The sequence below is a fragment of the Amblyomma mixtum genome, chromosome 7 (assembly GCF_055824585.1).
Source record: "Amblyomma mixtum isolate Tamu chromosome 7, ASM5582458v1, whole genome shotgun sequence".
Classification (NCBI taxonomy): domain Eukaryota; kingdom Metazoa; phylum Arthropoda; class Arachnida; order Ixodida; family Ixodidae; genus Amblyomma; species Amblyomma mixtum.
This window is the reverse complement of record NC_143018.1, coordinates 62,747,808-62,768,748: the sequence shown is the minus strand read 5'-3', so window position 1 is coordinate 62,768,748 and position 20,941 is coordinate 62,747,808. Positions and strand designations below refer to the sequence as shown.

Genomic DNA, 20,941 nt, shown 5'->3' with positions numbered 1-20,941 from the left:
TCCCCTGGTCTGGTGCTCGGCTCTTCTAGGGTGAGATGCTTGGGAAAAGGGTCATAGACCATAGTTGCCTTGACGGATCAGAGATAAGTTCCGCCGTCAAACAACCCTAAATCCGCCTCGTGCGGTAGAAGCCCAACTTGTGGCCCTTTTTGTGCCTGTCTTGAAGCCCGCAGTGATGGGATTTGAAGGTGCAGGCTCCTTTCCCAAGCAACGCAACCCTAGGAAGCCGTGCACCAGGCCGGGCCATAGCTTGTACCCATTTTGAGAAAACGGGTGGGTATCTGGCCGGAGGTGGGAGTCGAACCCACCACCTCCCGAAGCTGAGACGGGTGCTCTGTGTGTCTCATCTCTCCTTCATTGCTTGTCTGTCAGCGCTGTATGTTCAGGGTGTCTTTACTGCATGCATAGTCTGTTTTTGAGGAAAGTGGTGTTAAATTTAACTTGTCCTATACTACTACTTCTGCCCAAGACTGCTTCTTATTGCCATGTTTGTAGCTGAGCACTACTTCAGCCCAAGACCTCTTCTTATTGCCATGTTTGTAGCTGAGCTGTGAATCTCTTTCTGTAAACAAAATGTGGAACCTGGCGCGATGTCGGGTCAAGAGTTTCTGTGAGATTGTCTTGGGTTAAGTGTTTGCGTACTTGTTCCGTAGTGTTCAGCTTTCGATGTTGAGAGAGTCTCTTTACTGTGCCTTCTCCAGCCATCGCTGTGCTCATATTTCTCTCTCTCTCTCCCTCCTCTCTCTTTTCCATCTCTTCTCTCCACACAGGGGACCCTCTATCGAGGCGTCTTGCAGGTAGTCTTCCCGAGTTTGCCGATCGGCTTTCTCTCCTCCACCAGTGTGTATGTCTTGCGCTTGGCAAATGCTGGCATCGAGCGTCCGTGTCCTAGCTTCCTCGTTGCGTGCATGCGAAGCTCTCATCGCTTGTCCTTGTCAGCCTTGAAAGCACTCTTGACTCTCTCTTTTCCTTCCTCACTGCTGCAGCAGCACGCTTCTTCTACACCTCTCTACTAACTTCACACCGTAGTTGGACGTGTTTGCGAGGGGCTTGGCCCATTCAACTGTCTTTCATGCATCAGCGATGGGCTTAGCGCTCCACAGGGTGGTGTCCTTGGATGACGATAAGGTGGTCTCCGAGGCCTGGTGTGAATAACGTTGCCTGTGGCTCCACCTGTAGTTAGCCTCCACCACTAAGCTACTTTATTGTATATTCTGCTAGGGTGCTTGCTTGTTGATGTGCTGTTGCATTAAAGTAAACTGGCTGACCGCTGAGTTGAGGTGTTTCTAGAGTACGTTTCGGGCTGTGTGAAGTAGAATTAGCAGTTGGTAGTCATTTTGCCTTCTTCTTCACTGTGTTATGTTGGCAGCAGTTTAGCTTCCTCTGGAGATCAATGTTGTTTGCTTAGATGCCGCTCTGGCTCTAGTTCTGACATGTAGGCTGGTTTGCTTAACTTCATATCTCTGTCTGGAGCAGGTAATTTTCTCTCTGAGGAACCAGCTCTCCCCTTTCTTCTATATGAGCCGTCAGTCTAGACGTCTTTGTTGCTAGATCCGTCAAGAGAGGTCACTCTGATTGTTTTCCTGGTGCTGGTGTTTTTTTGAATGAAGCTCCATGATTGAAGTTGTAGTAGCAGTGGCAAATTTAAGCTGCGTAAGCTGTGAAGTCATTTTCCATTTGTAAGGCATCACTCGCGGGCATCACATGCCGACCCTGGTCACGTTTCCTGTGAAGTCTGTGATGTTCAGTGGCACGGGCTGAGACCTTTCTTTTTTGTTTTTTTTCCCCGTCTCCTACTACAGTATCTGTCACTGGTGTGAGAACTGTGCCTTTGTCTAATCTAAAGAGCAAGCACCCCGCTATTGCTGTGCACCTCTTGCAACTTCTCACAGTTCTTACGAGTACATGTCCTTGCACACTGTGGTCCCTTTGGCGATCCCCATTTAGTGAAACCCATAACTCTTGCCTAACTGCCTGTGCAGCTTTCATTGTTCTGCACTGAGTGAGTGATTGCTGCCGATGGTATTGAATGATTAGCGTGCTCTAAATGCTGGCTTCATCTACGTAGGGATCAGGAAAGTACTTGTTTGCCTTACTTGAAAACATACCATGAAACTGGTGCTTCAGCAGGGTAGCTGTAGGTGACGTGCTGTTCGTTTTGAGCACTTGCGTAGTCCCCCGGAGCATACCTCACCGACGTAAGCAAGTTTACAGCATGAAAGGGAAACAGAGGAGAGGAAGTGGGAAACACATCAGCACTGCTATTGCCCCATTTTTTTTTTTGTTATTTCTTTATCACTGCGAACTTGTGATTGCATTCCCACTGAGTGTTTGAGAATTACTAGTTAAGTGCTCGAATGCAATTAGGTGATATCCTGCAATCTGATATTAGCAAGCTCAAGTAGATTTTGAAATGAGAGACGCCAAGCTTAGAGGCAGGCTGCCGTGGAAATCAAGTGTTCCAATTCCAAGCAAGGCTGCTTACCTAGCTTCGAAGCACAAGGCAACTGGTGGAAAGACTTTCAAATCCGATATCAGCACTCCCTTGCAATGCCCAGATCTTAATGTATCTTGTCTTGCTGCCAGCTTGAAAGCACGTCGATAACACTTGCGGCAGCAGAGGTGAATAATGGACAAGCGGGACAATTGATATGTATCCGATTGGAACCCTTGCAGTGTGTGGATTTCTGTGTGTGACTAACTGCATGAGGCTCTGTTTTGTGGATGTTGTTGCTTGTCCAGAACATCTGTATCGATGCTTACACAATTTTCGATGCACCATAGCCACAGGTTTGCACCTCACTTACTGAGAACTAGTTGCATAATTTGCAGAGTTACCCGCACGTGCACTTTTTCCTCTATGTTTGTTGCGAGTGTGGGCAGAGAGTAATGTGGGTCTGGCTGAATCATAGGCTGAGCAAAGAAATTTCTGCATCAGTGGAAGCTTCCAGCATTGCTTACGACGGCGCACGTGATTGTTTTAATTTAATGCGAGAGAACGGATCTGGGGTGTATGCTTGTGAAGTACAGCCCACGTAAAAGTTTGAGCATAACATAGCAGTGAGGTAGTCTTGCTAGTGACGTTCAACCGGAAAAGTTCTTATGTTGAGAATTAAACACATGCTTAGCCCTGTTATGCTGGCTACCTACCTCAGTTGCTGTAATAGATGTCAAGAGACTTTGTCACAGTACGGCAGTAGGGCCTCGTCATGATTAAATTGCTCTATCAGAGTTTTTTTTCCCCCTCTTTTTGCTTTTCTGCGGTGCCTGCAATCTCTTTGTAGCGCTTTCTAATTCGAATACCAGTATGCCTTTCTTGCATTACTGTTATAAGGCATGTGCTGTGTTCCTTAGACATAACAAAGAATGTTTGCTGTGTTTGTTAATGATGCCAGTGCTTCTTTAGTCTGTAGCACAGGTGATTATGTATATATGTTTTTGTTCATTGTTGTGGTGTAAATTTACTGAAAATATAGTGGTGCCGTGCTTTCGTGATAGTTGATGAGCTTAACTGATTATCTTTAAGGGAGCTAAATGCAGTTTTATCTCTTTATTTGACATTGAGGTAAAGATATTTTTATTGACAGTGCAGTAGAAAGTGCTGTAAACAACCTTATTTCTACAGGGTTCAGGTTTACAGATGGCCTCATTCTGGAGATCTAAAGTGTGGGAGAATGCAAGGGGCAGCAGCAGTGGACAGGACAAGCACTTCCGTAATGCTTGTCCTGTCCCGTGTTGTTCCCTGTCTGTTCCCATGCTTCAGATTTTCAGGACGCTTTACCAACTGACCTGACAGTCAGTTTGTTGAGCCTCTTTCTGGCACTGAAGCAACGCATACTTGAAGCATTTGTGCGAAGGGCTGGGTCGTTCAGATGCTCTTTTCCGAAAACTACATTCAAATAATTTAATTACAGGGAACATGTTATTGAATGTGTCTGTCTGTCTGTCTGCCACAGGTGGAGAAGCCCATGACCAGCGGCCTGTCACACTCGACCCGTGACCAGTGGGAAATTGAGCGGAGCTCACTCAAGTTCGTCCGCAAGCTTGGACAGGGCCAGTTTGGCGAGGTCTGGGAGGGCCTGTGGAACAACACCACGCCCGTGGCCATCAAGACGCTCAAGCCCGGAACTATGGACCCCAAGGTGCGCGGTTCTTTCTATAGCGGCAGGTGTCTGTGGGACTTGAGGCAGGCTCTGTGCTTGGTGTCATGTAAAACTCTAAGCCGCATTCTAGTATTTCTTTTTTTATGTTTAATGGTAAATGTTTGCGGTGCCCTCTAATTTTATGGAATGAAACTTGCCCGGCATTGTGGAAAGCACAACATGTATCGTAGCTTAAAGTCATTTCAGATGCAATTTTCACAAATGCCCGATTAGTTTTTTCCCCGAGTGTACACTTTTCTTAAAATGGTGTTGCACTTATTTTTTAGAAGTGGAATCCGTTGTTTAAGGAATGGAAATCCATCTGTTGCTGGAGTAGCCTTTGAAAGAATCTCTAAGGAACTTCTGTATCCAGCTGTTGCAATGAATGGCCCCGTGAAGTTGAAGGATCTGTGCATTTCAAGGTTTTTTCATAGAGGAAGAGAGGGAGCAGATCAGTGAGAGGAAGAAGCAAATAAACGATTTTTAAAGAAGTGCTTGGATATAAACTTACTGTTGTTTTCTCTTGGATGTAGCATGGAATTATTAAATGCAACACAGAAGCTGCAGTGCATTGACACTCATAATGGAACAGTGGAATGAATTGGTGAGAGCATAAGAAAGGGAGTGAGCGCTCAGACAAATATATATCTTACTGAAATATTTTGCCTCAGGTGATTGGGGAGTTAAGGCAGAATTTATACCTATCTTTACTGAAGGCACAACTGTTCATGGTACCAGACGGGCCAGGAAGAGCGCTCGCTCTTTTAAGGATTCTGATGTTCAGTTTTGCATAGAAAATATGCAGCGTCCGTGAAAGGACTCTGCATATTTTCTCGAGGGATGGCACTTGATTATTGTGCAGTGTTTGGCGAGGCTGGGAGACACTTGTACAACTTAGAAAGAATAAGCATAAGCTCTGGTATTCAAATCTACTACATTCCGTATACAAAGCACCTGACATTGACTTCACTGTTAGGCTGAGAACAGGGGGGGGATTTTGTGGTGTATCGTATATGCAGGTGGAATCCACAAACTGTGGGATTTGCAGGGGAGCAAAGCGTAGTTTGGAACAGGGAATTTGTGGTTGAGTTGGCAAAGGAGGAAACTTAAGTACATAGAACAGACCCCATTCTTGCTGGAGGCTGCTTCACGTGAACTTCAGAAGAAGGCAGTTCTAGTGAATTAGACGTCAAAAGTAATGCTTTGCCTTTCTGGCATGCACATTTTTTTGTGTGTAGTTTTATTTCTACATGTCTCTAGGTACCTTGCTCTGAGCCTTATTGGCAAGTATAGGTTAAAAATGTCATTTCTGACTACTTTTAATGACGGCATGAGCAAATGACTCAAATATGCTGCAACACCTTGTAATACAGAGGTTGACCAACGCGAGGAGGGCCTTTCACCCAGAACCGTGGCGGCTTGCCGCTCTGCCTTCGGCGGAGTAATGCGTAGTAATCCGTAGTAGCAAATAGTCCGCGCGTATTTTTATTTCTGGCGGCTTATTTTGTGGCTATATCATCTGCGAATAAAACTATTTATTCACGGAAACCTAAAAAACAAAATAAAGCGAAAGCAATGCCTCCACGGAGCTGGCTGAAAGAGACTCCACGCGTTGGCCGACTCCGCCCACCGTACGAGGGAGAATTAAAAGAAAAAGGCGGGAGCCGGACGTTAATTCGATTTAATTAGGGAAATCGGCCACACAGGGCAATAAATCGCAGTTTCTAAGAATGCTAGGAACGTGTAGATCGAGTTCCCGGGGCAAAAAGACGAGTTTAGATTCCTGTTCAGTGCACCTTTAAGTTCGGGGAGTAAGCATTCACAGGGTGAATTGACCAGCATATAGTCGATTCTTGGCTCATACGTGGCACTGTTCGGGAAGGAGCATGCCAAGGGCCTGCCAACCCGTGTGGTCACAGCTCTGCCACCCAGGCAGGCACTAATGTCGGGACGCACTTAGGGCTATCTGCGGTCATAACTATGAGCGGCGGCAGTGAATGGCGACATAATTAACGGGGCACTAAAGGGGAATACTTAGGCTAGGCTGGTAGGTAAGGGTTGCGCAGTAGCAAATATGTTTGTTTTTTTTTTTTACAAAAAATAACTTTTTCCCAATGGGCACTGAAGCTCAAATGGACGTCCGCAAGACGTCTCGGACGTCCCCAGGACGTCCACGGGAGATTCAGTTGCCCACTGGGTTGACAGGAAATTGTGTAAAAGCGGTGTACACTTGGTGCAGCCACTTGAAGGCTCATGTAGCGGCGACGAGTGATGTATTCGGGAGCTTTCTGGAGGAACGCTATTTCGCAGTCTCTGTGGGCAGTTACAGTCAAAATACGAGGAAAGAAGCATGGCGAGTATAGTCGACAGTGTGAAGGGTCTTGTAACTGAAACAGCATACGACAGACGGAGGAGAGCAAGGTTAGTTGCAAACACGAGCGTTGAATCTTTCGCCTCACATTGTGTGCACTCGGGCTGCGTATGGCTTTAGGACACAAGCTCGAAGACATTGACGCTGTGTGCGCTTTCTAAGTGGCTAGTGAAATGGTTTCGTTTTCACTTGAACCGGCTACTTTGCACAGGCTGCAGGCATTGTGAAATCGCAAAGTGTTTGTTTATTTTTACTATGCGCTAATGCAGACATATGCCTGTCGTTAACTTGTGAAGCGCTATGCGAGCTTATGGTCTTCCTTGTTTTTTTTTCGCAATGGAAAGGCAAATATGCTTTTAGATGGGCTGAGAAATATCTGAGAAGTACGACACGCATGCACCATCACCTCTCATTTGGCTCTTTAAAGAAAAAAGTTTCCCAGCATGGGTTATCATGCAAGCAGTATATGAGGCTGGTAGTGTTCCCGAGGAATATACCTGTCCTGCTTAGTTTGATAATTGCCTATAGTGTCCGTTCAAAGCTCACTTCTTGCTGAGGCAGATGAGGCTTGACACAATGCTTGGCTGATGATAGTTGGTAATTCTGCAGATACCACGCTACAAAATTTAATTCTGGCACTTTCCATGAGGCATGTCTGTCATTCGTAGTAAGTAGAAGTCATTCCATGTTGCAGGATGTCCATGTGTTCAACAGCTGTTCAGTAGCTGTTTGAATAGGCACGGCTGTTTGTAGGAGTGATGGGAGGGAGGGGAAAATGGCAAGAAAAGAAGTATATGATGCAAGGAAGGCCTGCAGGTGGATGCTTGGACTTATTTATTTGATAACAATGTACAGGTGCCGTCAAAAGTAAATGGAAGGCAGTATTAACGAAAAAATTTAATCATTGCCCGCTCAATTCATGCATCCTTGAATACATATGTGTTGACTAATTGTGATTGTGCGACTTGCACTGTGCACCAACAAACATGGACCATTATGCTTTAGATTTAAAGAAATTGAATTTTTTTGACAAAGTCGCCTTTCATTTACTTTTGATGGCGACTGTACAGTGAAAAATTGCACATACAATAGTGGTGCCCTTTGCACAGGAATTTTGTGTTGGCCATTTTTGCAATGTCATGGTGTTCCATGTGAGCAAAAGACCTTGTTTGTTTGGATAAAAACGTCAGTCATTCAGACATTCAAAAAAAAAAAGAAAGGTCACCATGCATTTTTTGCTGTGAGCTTTGTGCGCCTACCCTTGTGACCGTGTGCAAGCCAGTCTCTCACAGCCACACCAACTGCGGTGATGTTGCAGGACTTCCTGGCAGAGGCGCAGATCATGAAGAAGCTCCGGCACCAGAAGCTGGTGCAGCTGTACGCGGTGTGCACCCTGGAGGAGCCCATCTACATCATCACGGAGCTGATGAAGCACGGCTCGCTGCTCGAGTTCCTGCAGGGCAAGGGCCGCTCCCTGCAGCTGCCCCAGCTCATCGACATGGCCGCCCAGATCGCGGCCGGCATGGCCTACCTCGAGGCCCAGAACTACATCCACCGCGACCTGGCCGCGCGCAACATCCTCGTGGGGGACGCCAACGTCGTCAAGATCGCCGACTTTGGTCTGGCGCGGCTCATCAAAGGTGGGCGTGAGTGGGCCGCTTCTCTCCTTCTCTGCCGCCTGCCTGCCGCCGGACCAGCCAAGCACGGCCCCCTCTTCCTTCTTCTCACTCGCCCGCTTTCTCTCTCTCTCTCTGTCTCACTCACTCACTCACTCCCCGTTCACACTCGGCCCGGTATGCTTGGAGAGAAGGGGGTTCCTAACGACTCCTTGGTGAGAGTTGTGGTGATTGCCATGTTTTGCACTCCCTTGCCCTGCTTTTCGTTCTGAAAGAAAGAAGCACATTTGCTTTTGCTCTGGACAAAGTGTGACTGACTGAATTGGAATGCGAGGCAACTGCACCTCTTGCACCCTGATCATCAACGCTGCGCGACAGATGTCCTGACAGCCCTTGCATTCAGCAGGCTTGTCCTGCCCCAAACCCAAAGGTCACCCGCAGACACTTCATGCAAAATTGCCAAGATGCCAGCATCCTAGAGGCTAGGACAAGTAGTTCGTCTCGGAAGATTTGGCTAGTTGGTTGAACGTTCGTGATGTAAATTGGCACAGAGGCAAAGTCATACTATTGGAAGTGCAAGGATGGGTGCTAACTTGCAACTCTAGTTTAATGCAGGGAACATTATCCAGGCACTCATTTACGGTTGTTCAAGATTAATCTCACATTGGTTGACACTTGCTGTGTAGCGGTGCTTGTTGTCTTATGCAGCTTTTTTTCTTTGCTTTTTTTGTTTGTTTGGAATACATCTACTTAGGGCGGGTAGTGACTGCAGATCGGGGTCGCAAGATTGAAATAACAAGAAGAATAAGATTGGGGTGCAGGGGCTTTAGCAGGTACTGTTTGATCAGATCAGTTTACCACTATCCCTCAAGAGAAAAGTATATAACAGCTGTATCTTACCAGTACTCAACCACGGGGCAGAAACGGGAAGGCTGACAAAGAGGGTTCATCTTGAATTGACGACAGTGCAGCATGCTATGGGAAGAAAGATGATATGTTAAGAGGCAGTAAGAGAGCAGAGTGCGTCAGGGAATATATGAGAGCTAATGATGTTCTAGTCGAAGTCAAGAAGAAGAAATGAGTTTGGGCAGGGCATGTAATGCGAAGGCAAGATAACCGCTGGTCCTTAAGGGTAGCGGAGTGGATTCCAAGAGAAGGCAAGCGGAGCAGGGGATGGCAGGAAGTTAAGTGGGTGTATGAGATTGGGAAGTTTGCGAGGATACGGTGGCCTCAGCTGTGCAGGATCGTGTTAACTGAAGAGACATGGGAAAGGCCTTTACCCTTCAGTGTTCCTAGTAAGGCTGATGATGATGATATTTGATCTAGGGCAGCATATATAGATGCACGCTCTCTACAAACTTCATTTGCGAGTTAGTTTTGTCCTTGCGAGTTCTGTTTGTCTGTAGCCTTTCTTTTGCCTGCTTTATGTCATAGAGAAGCAGTTCATTCCCAGAGAGAAATGAAAGGACATGCTTCATAGCTACTTCTCGTTCGACCATCAGACAGCATGAGAGCCTGGCTGTTCTGTATGGCACTGTTTTATCTGGTGTGCCTGAAGCGTTTATGATATGTTGACCCAGTGTGGAATTCTGCTGCCCGCTTGCGAGGCAAGAGCATTTGTGCCCAAAACCATTGTGGTGTGTGCTTCTACCACAGCAATACCACAGATGCAAGAATAGCCTTTTGTATGGCAGCTATTTGCAGAGCAGTGGCAGATTTGCAGGCACGCTAGTTTGCTTAGATGGTTCTAATTAGTGAGCGCATGAGAGCGTATCAAGCTGGAATAGACGTCTGTTGTACAGAATACAGAGCTATGAGGCCTAAGCTCATTGCCATGGCTGTAAGCTTGCCATTTCTATTCATCATCGAATAAATTCATATTATGTTGCATAGAAGTCCAGCCTTAACCTTGTTCCTCTGCCTTGTTTCATGTGCATAGCCCTCTGGGGGGGGGGAGATGTGCAAAAAGTCTCCAGTACAAAGCGAACAGCGAGAAGGCTAACTAGTGCCTCGTTCTGAAGGCTGTAGTGCTTTTCAAAATGTTTTTTTTTTTTCCTCTCTCAGGAAATTAGATGAAATAATCTTTGACCCTTCTTGCAAGTGTGCATTCATGATAAGCCTCGCAGTCAACCAGGATTGGTTGCCCACAAATTGTGGCGGTTTCATGGATAGACACTCCACGTTTTCCAATCCTGTGGATGATTTGTCTTAGGTTTTGTAGGTAGAGTTATTTTGACTGCTGAGGACTTGAGTGATAGACTTCAAGAGGCCAAATTCCCCAAATAGTGTGTGAAAGAGTGTAATGTGGCCGTTTATTGTTGCAAACTTTTATGAAAAAAGATAGCGTCAAAATTGCTGTTTCTGACAAAAAAATAAAAATAAAAAAACTTCGGTAGCCTTCTCAACCACATTCTTAAAGCAGAAAATGTGATAGCCTTTAGGTTGCCTGTTATGGTGTGTGCAATGAGTGTCTAACGCTCTTGTGAATTTCCAGCCAAAACCCTGCTTAGAACTGGTTTCATTGATTTTATATGGTATGCATCAGTCATCAGTCATCACCTTCCAGAATGCTCCAGTACCTTCCGTTGGATTATCAAATGGGATTATACTAATCTAACCAACTAATACACCTTAATCCACCCAACAACACCCACTAATCCACCTAAATCTATTTTCTGGGGTAAACCTACTTCCGAAATTTCTGGGGTCCTTCGAATTTTTACGGGTGGGCCAACTTTCAAATTTTGGGGGTCCATCTGTCACGGTGGGCAGGTTGTGGTGACATTGCAAGGTCATGTGACCTCTCTCGACCAATCAGTGAATTTCGTTACGGAGAAACTGGAAATTGGTTGATGACAGCCTAAATGCTATCAGCATTAAAGCTGAGGCAGAGCCTACCAGGATCAGGACTAACAGCTTATGAGATGAATGCATGGTACCAGAGTGTACTGTGCAGGGAACACTTAGATTTGGTACCAATTCTAATAAGCAGGAAAATGCAAAGACGCATGGTCCGTGGCACATGTAGACACGAGCGCCCCGCCGCGGTGGCTCAGTGGTTACAGCGCTCGGCCGCTGACCCGAAAGACACGGGTTTGATCCTGGCTGAGGCGGTCGAATTTCAATGGAGGCGAAATTCTAGAGGCCCATGTGCGATGTCAATGGACGTTAAAGAACCCCAGATGGTCGAAATTTCCGGAGTTGTTCACTACAGCGTCCTACATAGCCTGAGTTGCTTTGGGACGTTAAAGGTGCAGTGAAGAGGAATCTGAACTCGTCTTTTTGCTGTGGGAACTCGATCTACACGTTCCCAGCATTCTTAGAAACCTCGATTTATTGCCCTGTGTGGCCGATTTCCATAATTAAATTGAATTAACATCCGGCTCCCGCCTTTGTTTTTTAATTCTCCCCGTACGGTGGGCGGAGTCGACCAACGCGTGGAGTGCCTTCCACCCAGTCCCGTGGCGGCTTGCCGCTCTGCCATCGGCGGAGTAATGCGTAGTAATCCGTAGAAGCAGATAGTCCGCACGTATCTTTATTTCTGTGGGGAGAATTCAGAAAATAAAGGCAGGAGCTGGACGTTAATCCGGTTTAATTAGGGAAATCGGCCACACAAGGCAATAGAAGTTTCTAAGTATGCTCGGAACGTGTAGATCGAGTTCCCGTGGCAAAAAGATGAGTTCAGAATCCTCTTCAGTGCACCTTTAAACCCCAACTAACCAAACCTAAACCAAATGTGTAGCACACCAAGCACAGGTGTGCTTGCTTGTGCTAGTGTGCTCGTGGCTGCTGTTGTTAGCTGTTGTCAGCTAGGGTAGGCAAGTGTGTGTCCCTCGCAAGCGGCAGCGGCTAAGCCCGCACCGGCGCATGCTGACGTCTGTCTCCGGTCCGCATGTGTTCTGCAGAGGATGAGTACGAGGCACGCGTAGGAGCCCGCTTCCCCATCAAGTGGACGGCCCCCGAGGCAGCCAACTACTCCAAGTTCTCCATCAAGTCGGACGTCTGGTCCTTCGGCATCCTGCTCACCGAGCTGGTCACCTACGGCCGCATCCCCTACCCGGGCATGACCAATGCCGAGGTCTTGCACCAGGTGAGTCAGTCGGCCAGTCTGGGCTAGGTTTGAAAGGGAACTTGACAGCCGACAAACGATTAACTCATATACATGTCTCCTGATTAGCTTGTTTGTGGAGCAAAGCACTTTTAGGGCAAGTTTGGTGGTTTATTTTTTACGTAAATTTATTCTAATGAAACATTTATCCTAGGTTCTGCTCAGTCTTCTGATCTTTTGTGTGAAATTTCAGAGTCTGGCGACATTTTGTTTCAGCGCAAAGTCATTTAAAAAAATTAAGGGGGTCCTTTGGCTCTCTAAAGTGCTGCAAGGCGAAAGCCTTTCCTGGCGCACTGTTTGGCACTGACTGCGAGACTGTCTGTGCTGTACTAGTGCTTTATTTGACTACACACTTTGACTACACATTACAACTACACACTTTGACTGCTGCTTTAGCAGCAGTCAAAGTATGGAGTCAAAGACTCTCTCTCTGCTTCGATGAGTTCGGTTGTGTCCATGGCTCTGTTCGCAGTAATGAGGTATGTAATGGGGTCACCCACGGATGCCTTACGCCCCCTGTCGGAGCGAACGACAACTATTTTATTAGTTGTCGTGTGCTCCAAAAGGGGGCGTCAGGCATCCGTGGGTGACCTCATTACTTTGAATCTGCGCACTCTGACATCATAACCATTTCGACCAACTGAAAATCGTGACACCTCTGCTGACAACCTTCTGTCGGCAACGATGAGGCATTAAAGGCTTTCGCCTTAAAATTTCCCATTTCGTGCCTTCGGCCAAGGTAATTTCTACGGGCAACCTTACAAGCTGTGCACCCATCATTATTCACTCTGCATTTACAAACTGAGAAACAATTTCAAGCTTGTTTTAGGTCGCATCGAACTAATAATGATTATAATTGTTGCTATGTCTTCAGTGTAGCCGTTTAACACATGTGTAAGAAATTTCTTTATGCTATGGGTGATGCCATTTTTAGGACGTTTATGACGTTGTGTATTGTTGAAAACCCAACCTCAGCTTTCTCTTTTATGCATTTTTATAGGATGGGCAAATATTTGAAATTTTCAGATGTAAATAATAAAATGGCTTTGAATATTGGATTGAATATTGAATATCTGTTCAGTATAAAGAAAGACATGCAGAAAAAGGCGGTGCAAGTGTTCCTGTCCTTACCTTTTTCAATATGGCGTGTGGTTTTTGCAGCTGAACTAAACAAAAATAGACTGACTGAGCACTATGCAAGCCAAACATAACTTGCAAAGAAATGTATGCTGCTTGATTAGACTGCACGGCATATTGCAAACTGTAATGTGGTCATGCAAAATAAGTCACAAAATGAAATAGAGTTGCTGACTGACATTTCGGACTCGGAAGTCGCACGAAAAATGATCTCAATAGTCGAACAGTCCGAACAATCATACAATTTCAAAAAAATCTTTTTTCTGCATAGAATTGGCTTAAGGATCGCAAACTTTGCCTTTCCCGCATTCCGCTTGCAAACAATTAAACGGTTAATGAGCCAGACTCATGCTTTAGTCATGTCTGCATCATCATGTTGTGACACAGCCACAGGTCATGCCACAAACAAATGCCGCAAACATGTACCTTGCGAATCGAGCACAGTCAGTTTCCGTTGGCAACGATGCTCATGAAGGCTGAGAGGGAACCTAAGGGAAGAAGCAAGTGCCTCCATATTACCCCCGCCCCATCTGTGCGTGACGGTTTCTCAGCGAATTCTGAAGTATCACGCGTCTCAATTGGAGTTTGAAAAACTAGTCAGCTACTTTATATGATTTGACATGTGATTGGCAACGTTTGAAGGTTACATGGTGGGGGATAAAACCTCGTTAACTTGAACTTGAAGGTGCTGGAAGGAATGCCCGAATTGTCACACAGCAAAAGGAATAGTTTGACAGCTGTTTCTTTAATTTGTGGCAGCAACAGGGGTTTAGAACACACTCTGCGTTCTTTTCTCCTCTCCCCCGCCAGGTGGAGCACGGCTACCGGATGCCGTGTCCCCCGGGCTGCCCGCCGGCGCTGTACGAGATCATGCTGGAGACGTGGCACAAGGACCCCATGAAGCGGCCCACCTTCGAGACGCTGCAGTGGAAACTCGAAGACTTCTTCACCATGGAGGGCTCGGAGTACAAGGAGGCCGCCATGGCCTACTGACGTTCCGGCTGCCAGCCCCCGCAGCTGGCCGCTACCCCACCCGTCTACTGAGAGGAGGAGAGGAAGAGAGGGGACACGTCACCCCCTCGCCAAGGGCAGCAGCACGGATGCGCACCACGCGAGCTCTGCGGGAACATCTACGCAAGATCTCGCGTCACTGCCATCCCATGGGTCTGCAGAGAGCGCCGTGCTATCTTTAGTGGCTGCCCGCATCCTTGGACCCTCGCCTGTGCTGGTTAGCAGATAGCCGACTTCGACTTTGGCTGCGGCTGCCATTCCACTGGGAAGCACACTGGAGATCACATGGTGCTGGTGTGGCTTGCCACACCGTGGCTGCATCCACACCGTGGCTGCATCCACACCGTGGCTGCATCCACACGGGCGAGGTGTTTCAGGGATACTCGTGACCGATTTCATTCCTCCTCGGTGCAATTGACCCTGCCTTCCTTCAAGCCGGCAGGGTTTTTCTTTTCCTTGAGACGTCGGCGTTTTTTTTTGTGCTGCTGTTTGCACAATTGCCACTTTGGTGCCTCTCTACATCCGTCACTAGAGCTCTCCTTTTGTCTGTTTTTCGTTTTTAAGAGATCTTAATTTTTAGGAACAGTTTACATCGGTTAGCGAGCCTGTACACTTGTTGGTACGCGAAAGTACTTGCTCAAAAGTAGCGTGACCACGATTGTTACGCGAGGGTCAGCTTTCTGGCACAAAACAGGAGAAGGCATTGCACTTGCTTTTTTTTGCAGGTTAAAACATGAGAGGTGGTTGTGCTTTTCTGTTGCCATTGAAAAAGCTCCTATTGCATTCAAGTAAATATGGTATGTAAGGGTGCACTGGTTTATTGATAGGTTATAACACACGGGAGATTTTAAAGAAAGCAAATTGTCATGCAACTTTTCACACTAGTCCTCATCTCCTCCTTTCTTCATATCAGTGACTCAATTGCTAAGAAACAACATGATATTTCTAACCACTAGAGATTGGAAACACACTGTCTCGAGCACTTGAAGTGCTCATGCTGTCAGGTCACAATGCAGGGTCGGTTCAGGATGTAGTATTGAGCATTAACCTCAAGTGGTTTTTGAATTCATTATTACTTTGTTTCATTGGTCGTGTAGTTAATTGCTAGCATGCTGGCCCGAATGGGTGGCGAGATTTTTTTTTCGATGTCTTTGTACTTATTCGCCAACCTTCGTCAGCATTTCGAGCCATGTTTTTTTTGTACACCATCTGCTCGATTCCAGTGTTTAGAACAACGGATAGCTGGGATCGACACCTCTTTTATGCGAGCTTTTTAGAAACTAGTTGCTTCCTGATTTAGACCAGCGTTGTTTCCTTGCAAGTCATTGTTTATTTTTCTCAAGGGTAGGGACTTGGGATTTCAGCTCCTTGACATGCTATAAACACGCTCGTTCAGGAATTGCCAGAGACCTTTGTTGGCAGCCTCCGGACAGGACCCGAGCTCACACTGCCATAACAGTGGCTTCTAACAGCTCACTACTGCCAACCCTTAAATGCCTTGGCATTGTTTTTTCTTGTTAAAAGCAAAGTGAGGTTCCTCGGAACAGCAGTGACTCAACATGTATAACCGTCTTGTCACAGTCATCTTCTTGTGCCTGCTGCCAACATGGGAAAGGTGCAAGGTTCGATCAGCTTAGTTTTTTTTTCTTTCTTTTTTCTCGGCTCGTGTCCATTCATCTGACTGAAACCGCTCGACGAGTGGTGGTACTATTTCTGTCATGCTAGCCTGTAACCTGCAATCAAACCAGAGGAATGTGAACACAAATTTATATTCCGTGACAGCTAGGTGATTTCTTTGCCGTTTTATTGGGTTTGGAAAACAAGCCAGCACGTTGCCTTGAATTGCAGGATAAAGACTGGCATGGGCCGTCTTTTGCTGTTGCACCAAACAGCTTTACCATATCAGGTCACGGTCACACAACCATCTATACCGGACTTCTTGAGTTGATGTCGGTCTGTTGCCCCCTTTTATAACCCCTGACCTTTCAGGCCCTTTAGTGGGGTGTCATGGAAATTGTTTTCGATGAAGCGTGCGTTTCTTTAGGTTTGCAAGCAAACCAGCTGGCCTCTGGTTTCTTTTTTTTTCTTTTTTTTTTGTAGCAATCTTTGAAGTGGCGTTTGTACGAGGTTTTAAAGCTTCTAGTGCAGCCGGAGGCACCCAAGTGGCACTTGGCAAACCAGTGCGCCTACGCGATTTTTGTCGCGCCTTTCTCGCCCACTCTCTCTTTCTCTGTCTCTTTCTCTGATGGCGTCAGTGCATGGTACGGCCTTCTTCAGTACTGCCGCCCCCTCCCTCTAGTCGTCCCCCTTCCGCAAGACGACGAAAGAAACGGAACAGAAGTCTCCTCGAGTGCGCAGCACCATTACGCAGGAGTGGAAGTCTCTCTCCTCACTGGAACAAGGAGAAGAGGGCAGATAATGCCGCGCAAAAACAGAAAAAAAGGCACCCAGTGCGGGTGCATGCACTGGCGGCCCCTGGTGGGGCAGAATGCAAGCTTCTCACTCTGCCTCTCGCAGGTTGTTGTTTCATCCTCCAGGTGTCACTACTGTGCGAGTGGCTCCCAGCCATCTCTGACCATATTGTGCCACCCCAAACGTGCGGAGCTTGGCACTTGTGCGTGTTCTCGCTTGGCGGCCCCGAAATGGGCAGTACAGTGTTCCGGGTGGATCGTGGAACGGCGACTCGGGACCTAGCCAGAGTGTTGGGCCGTGTTTGTAGACTCCTCTTTTGCCATTTTGCCGCCATCGATTCTGCCCACGCATCTTGCCAGTGTAGTCAACTTCGCTGCGTGCGCGTGCGCGTGTGTGTGTATGTGTGTGTTTGTGCGTGTGTTGACTGTGCACTGCAAACCAGTGCAAACTGAACAGTTGTGTGTATGCGTGCTGTGCGCATCTTTCACGTGTTACTTCTGTGTTGGTGCTTTCGAAGTGAGGTTACACGTTATTTCAGTGATGAGTCCGTGTGTCGTTTACTTATGTCGGTTTCTCTCCCTCGTGAGCATATTTTATATACAGTGGGCTCTCGTGTGCGAGCAGTCTTATCTCGGAGAAATGCCAGGACTGGGCCATTCATCTTGTTCCTTTTGTCATTTTCGGTGTTTCATTTTAGACGAAAAGAAGAAGGAGAAAAAAAGAATCAATGACGCTAGGAATTCCATGAACTGTATTTAGTGATGCGTGCTAATGCTGTTGTACTCAAGCGTTGATATCTCTGTCCCCGCCTCCCGATTTCAGTTATTTTACTGTTTGGCGAAAAGAACATTTTGTGAGATGGCTGCACAGGCCGGTTTTGCTATAGACTTAAAATTTTTAGCTGTTTTATTATTTTTGTACTGTCTAGCGCTGTTTGTGGTGACAGAAATCGAGTACAGTGTTTGTAATTGCGTTCTTATCGTGCTGCGGGGAATGTGTAGGTGTGCAAGCCAGTCGGATTCCCGACAACAGCTTTTTCTTTTCTTTTTTTTGTAAGTATGTTGTCCTTGCCTGAAGAGCAAGCGGGAATGTTCACCTGGGACCCACGGGGATGCAAGTGCTAAGCAATTTGTGAGCAGCGGTGCTCTTGTATTGATCTTTTACTTTTACTGGATCTTCTCGGATGTCTGTGCATTTTCTAAGCCCTCTTTGTGCCTGCCACAAAAGAGGCTAAGCGCTATTGCCCCATCGTGGTGCGTTGTGGCTTTGTGGGAGTTTACTTCGGAGAAAACGGCGAATAGAACTGCAGCTTCCCAACTCGAGAAGGCCCAGTAGGCAAATAGCAGGTAAGTAGGGTAGTGATGTAGCATCGTGAAACTGCATCTTTCCACGTTGAGAAACTTGACATTGCAATCGGAGAATCTGCTTTTTTGTGCATTCGCAGCTATTATGTACGCACTTCTGTGATAGCTGTGACTGACTGCCACTTCAAACAGCTGAGTGGAATCTGTGGAGGTGCTTTATTTTTGGTTGTTTTTCGATCACATGGCACACCGGACATTCGAGTTGTGTTAATGTAGCCGTCGATGTTGCTTGTTGCAGTTTCATTGGCCGTTTCTCATGCAAGGTGTAGCTCACCAGCTGTTGTCAGTGAGTTCGTTCTTGGCACTCGCACACCGCTCCCTCTCTGCTCTCTGTCCTGTCACCAGCTCCCTGGTTTCGAACGTGTGCTCACATTGTTTTTATACCCTCAGCTGCCACACTGCACGACCAGCGTTTCTTACAGTGTCTCCCTTCGCCCTGCGGTTCTTGGAGTGAATCCTCTATGTGACGCTTGCGCACAGTGGTGCCCCCATTTTATAAGTGCTGAAACGCGTTTTCTCCTACCGTGCATTGTAATCAATGAAACCGCGAGACCAGTTGTTGATTGCGGACGGAGCTGTCTGTTGTGTGTGGAAACTGTAACGAATTCTTGTGTCATCAGTTTTATCGGTTCGACATGCACATTTTATTATTTCAAGAACATTTTCCTTCAGCAGTGTCATACCTTGCTGTTCTCAAAGCAACCATCGTGCGGTGTCCGAGGTTGCGACATAAAAACCACTCTCTGTTCTCATTTTGTATGAAAAAGAAAAAGGGTGTTGTGATGTGGCACGATGTAGCCTTCACAGGGGGGAAGGCCTGTCCTTTTTGGAGTCTCAACATTGCTGTGGCTGTTTTTACACAGCCAGCGAACGAAGTCATCTTGTCAGAATGCCGACCCCGACGGTGTGCGGGAAACATGCATATCTTCATAGCAAGCCCCGGCCATGTTGCTTAATAGAGTACGAGTTGCATAGTGGACATTCTAACAGTACTGCTTCGTGCATGGTGGTCATCGAACCATCTACTTGTGGCTGTGCGGTTCTTTTAATTCTTGTTGCTGACTGCCCACGAAAGAAAGAAACGAAATGTCATCAGTGGTGCCGGTTTTACGTCAGCTGAATGAGTACAATGCTGTTTGTACCTTCTTTTCACCGACTGCCTGCTGCCCAGCTTGAACAGCCAATCAGGTTCCAGGGCAGCTCTTCGTACTAAACTCCTGTGTTGGCCGAGGTTTACTGGAAGCTGACCATACCCTAGTGTAATATAGGTCACTGATTAGGTTGGCGTGAGTGTTAGATCTCTGTTCATACAGTTCTGTGCTGGAAGAGGCCTGTGTTGTGCGGCGCCATTGAGATGGTCAGGATGCGTGTTTGTATTGCATACACTACTGGAACAGAGCTCGACTGTGGGCTCTGGCTTGTTCTTAAGCCACTGGACTTTTAAGGACAACAAACGAGCATGATGGCAGAAATTTTAGAATGTAAGGCAACAAGAGCTGCCCTGACCTGACAGCACTGAACTGCTGTGCGCAGCATTGAACTGAGGTAAGCAGCCAGACAGTTAAAACTTTCAATTATCAAGGTAGCCTCTTGCGGTAATCACTTCTTTGACCTGCCAGGCACTGTCCTACATTAAACAGAAAAGGAAGCACTGCTTTCTTTTGTGCAGGCAATGAGTTGCTTGACACATAGCGGCCATTTCTGTGCAAATTTAGCGCTGCCCTAATGTATGCTTACTATGCTCATTGGAGCATGCTGTGAAACTTTTTATCAGTAATGCCGTAAATTAATATCTGTGATTGCAGTTATTAGTGACAGTCTTACTGGCCTCTTCAAGTAGAAGATGAGCATTCGAGACATTTTTCATGAAGCATCTTTGTATTTTTTCTCCATAGAACGCCTGTATGTTGCCATCAGTATCGCACAAATGTGGTGTTGAAGGCGACGCAAAATAGTGTGAGACCAGCCCTGTTTCAATAATAAAAAGAGCAAAGCAGGCTGCTTTGAAAATTGTAGAGCTCGTGGTTGATAGAGCTGGGTGGAAGGGTTTAACTTTTGTAATAAAATCTTGTTTCCGTCTTTGTTGTGTTCTGGTGACTTGTGTGTTACAATAATGGAGTGTAATCAACCTCTAGGGCTTAGAATCTATGAATGTTGTTCCCATAGCTGTAGTTACCAAAAAATTCTCCATCTACACTGCCTCAGTTTTCAACCTAAGATGTGTTAGCTATGGGAGCTTCAAGTGATTACATCTGTGTGCAATTCTAGAGGCCCGTGTACTGTGCGATGTCAGTGCACGTTAAAGAATCCCAGGTGGTCGAAATTTCCGGAGCCCTCCACTACGGCGTCTCTCATAGCCTTAGTCGCTTTGGGACGTTAAACCCCATAAACCAAACCAAACATCTGTGTGCTCAGCAAACGTGGAGAAGACCAAATCCAAACATCCCTTCCAACACAAGCAGCACCATCTACCACATGGATTTTGCATTACTATTGTGATTTACAGCCACCTTTGCTACACCGAGTACATTTTTTCGCGTTATCATTTAATAAATTATATAAACTTCCGCATCGCAACACGACAAATTGTTTGACACCATCCGGAAGCCCCTGCGACAAACTGTTTGTCTTTAATAGCCATCTGAAGGTCCTTGGAATGCACGGTTTTGGGGCGGAGAGATCGTCGCTGCGAATCCCACACTTATTTTGGGTTTCATCTCAATTTGTAATTTTATCCTCGGGAACATGCTAAGTCATTTGACACAACTTCGAACATTCTG

General features: G+C 46.5%; 1 protein-coding gene across 4 annotated transcripts in view; it reads left to right on the top strand.

The window, feature by feature from the left end:
• The window catches only part of Src42A (Tyrosine-protein kinase Src42A), an 81,035-nt gene extending 60,795 nt beyond the window's left edge, over positions 1-20,240 (top strand). The window contains exons 4-8 of one of the 4 annotated variants that reach the window (XM_089552800.1): positions 771-797; positions 3,957-4,142; positions 7,832-8,153; positions 12,035-12,219; positions 14,185-20,240. In XM_089552800.1, the coding sequence (XP_089408926.1) occupies positions 771-797; positions 3,957-4,142; positions 7,832-8,153; positions 12,035-12,219; positions 14,185-14,367 (903 nt within the window). In that variant the 3' untranslated portion in view covers positions 14,368-20,240. Of the gene's footprint in view, positions 1-770; positions 798-3,956; positions 4,143-7,831; positions 8,160-12,034; positions 12,220-14,184 lie in introns of all 4 variants that reach the window. The other 3 variants (XM_089552799.1, XM_089552802.1, XM_089552801.1) reach the window with 3 other exon arrangements.
• Positions 20,241-20,941: the final 701 nt, after the last annotated feature.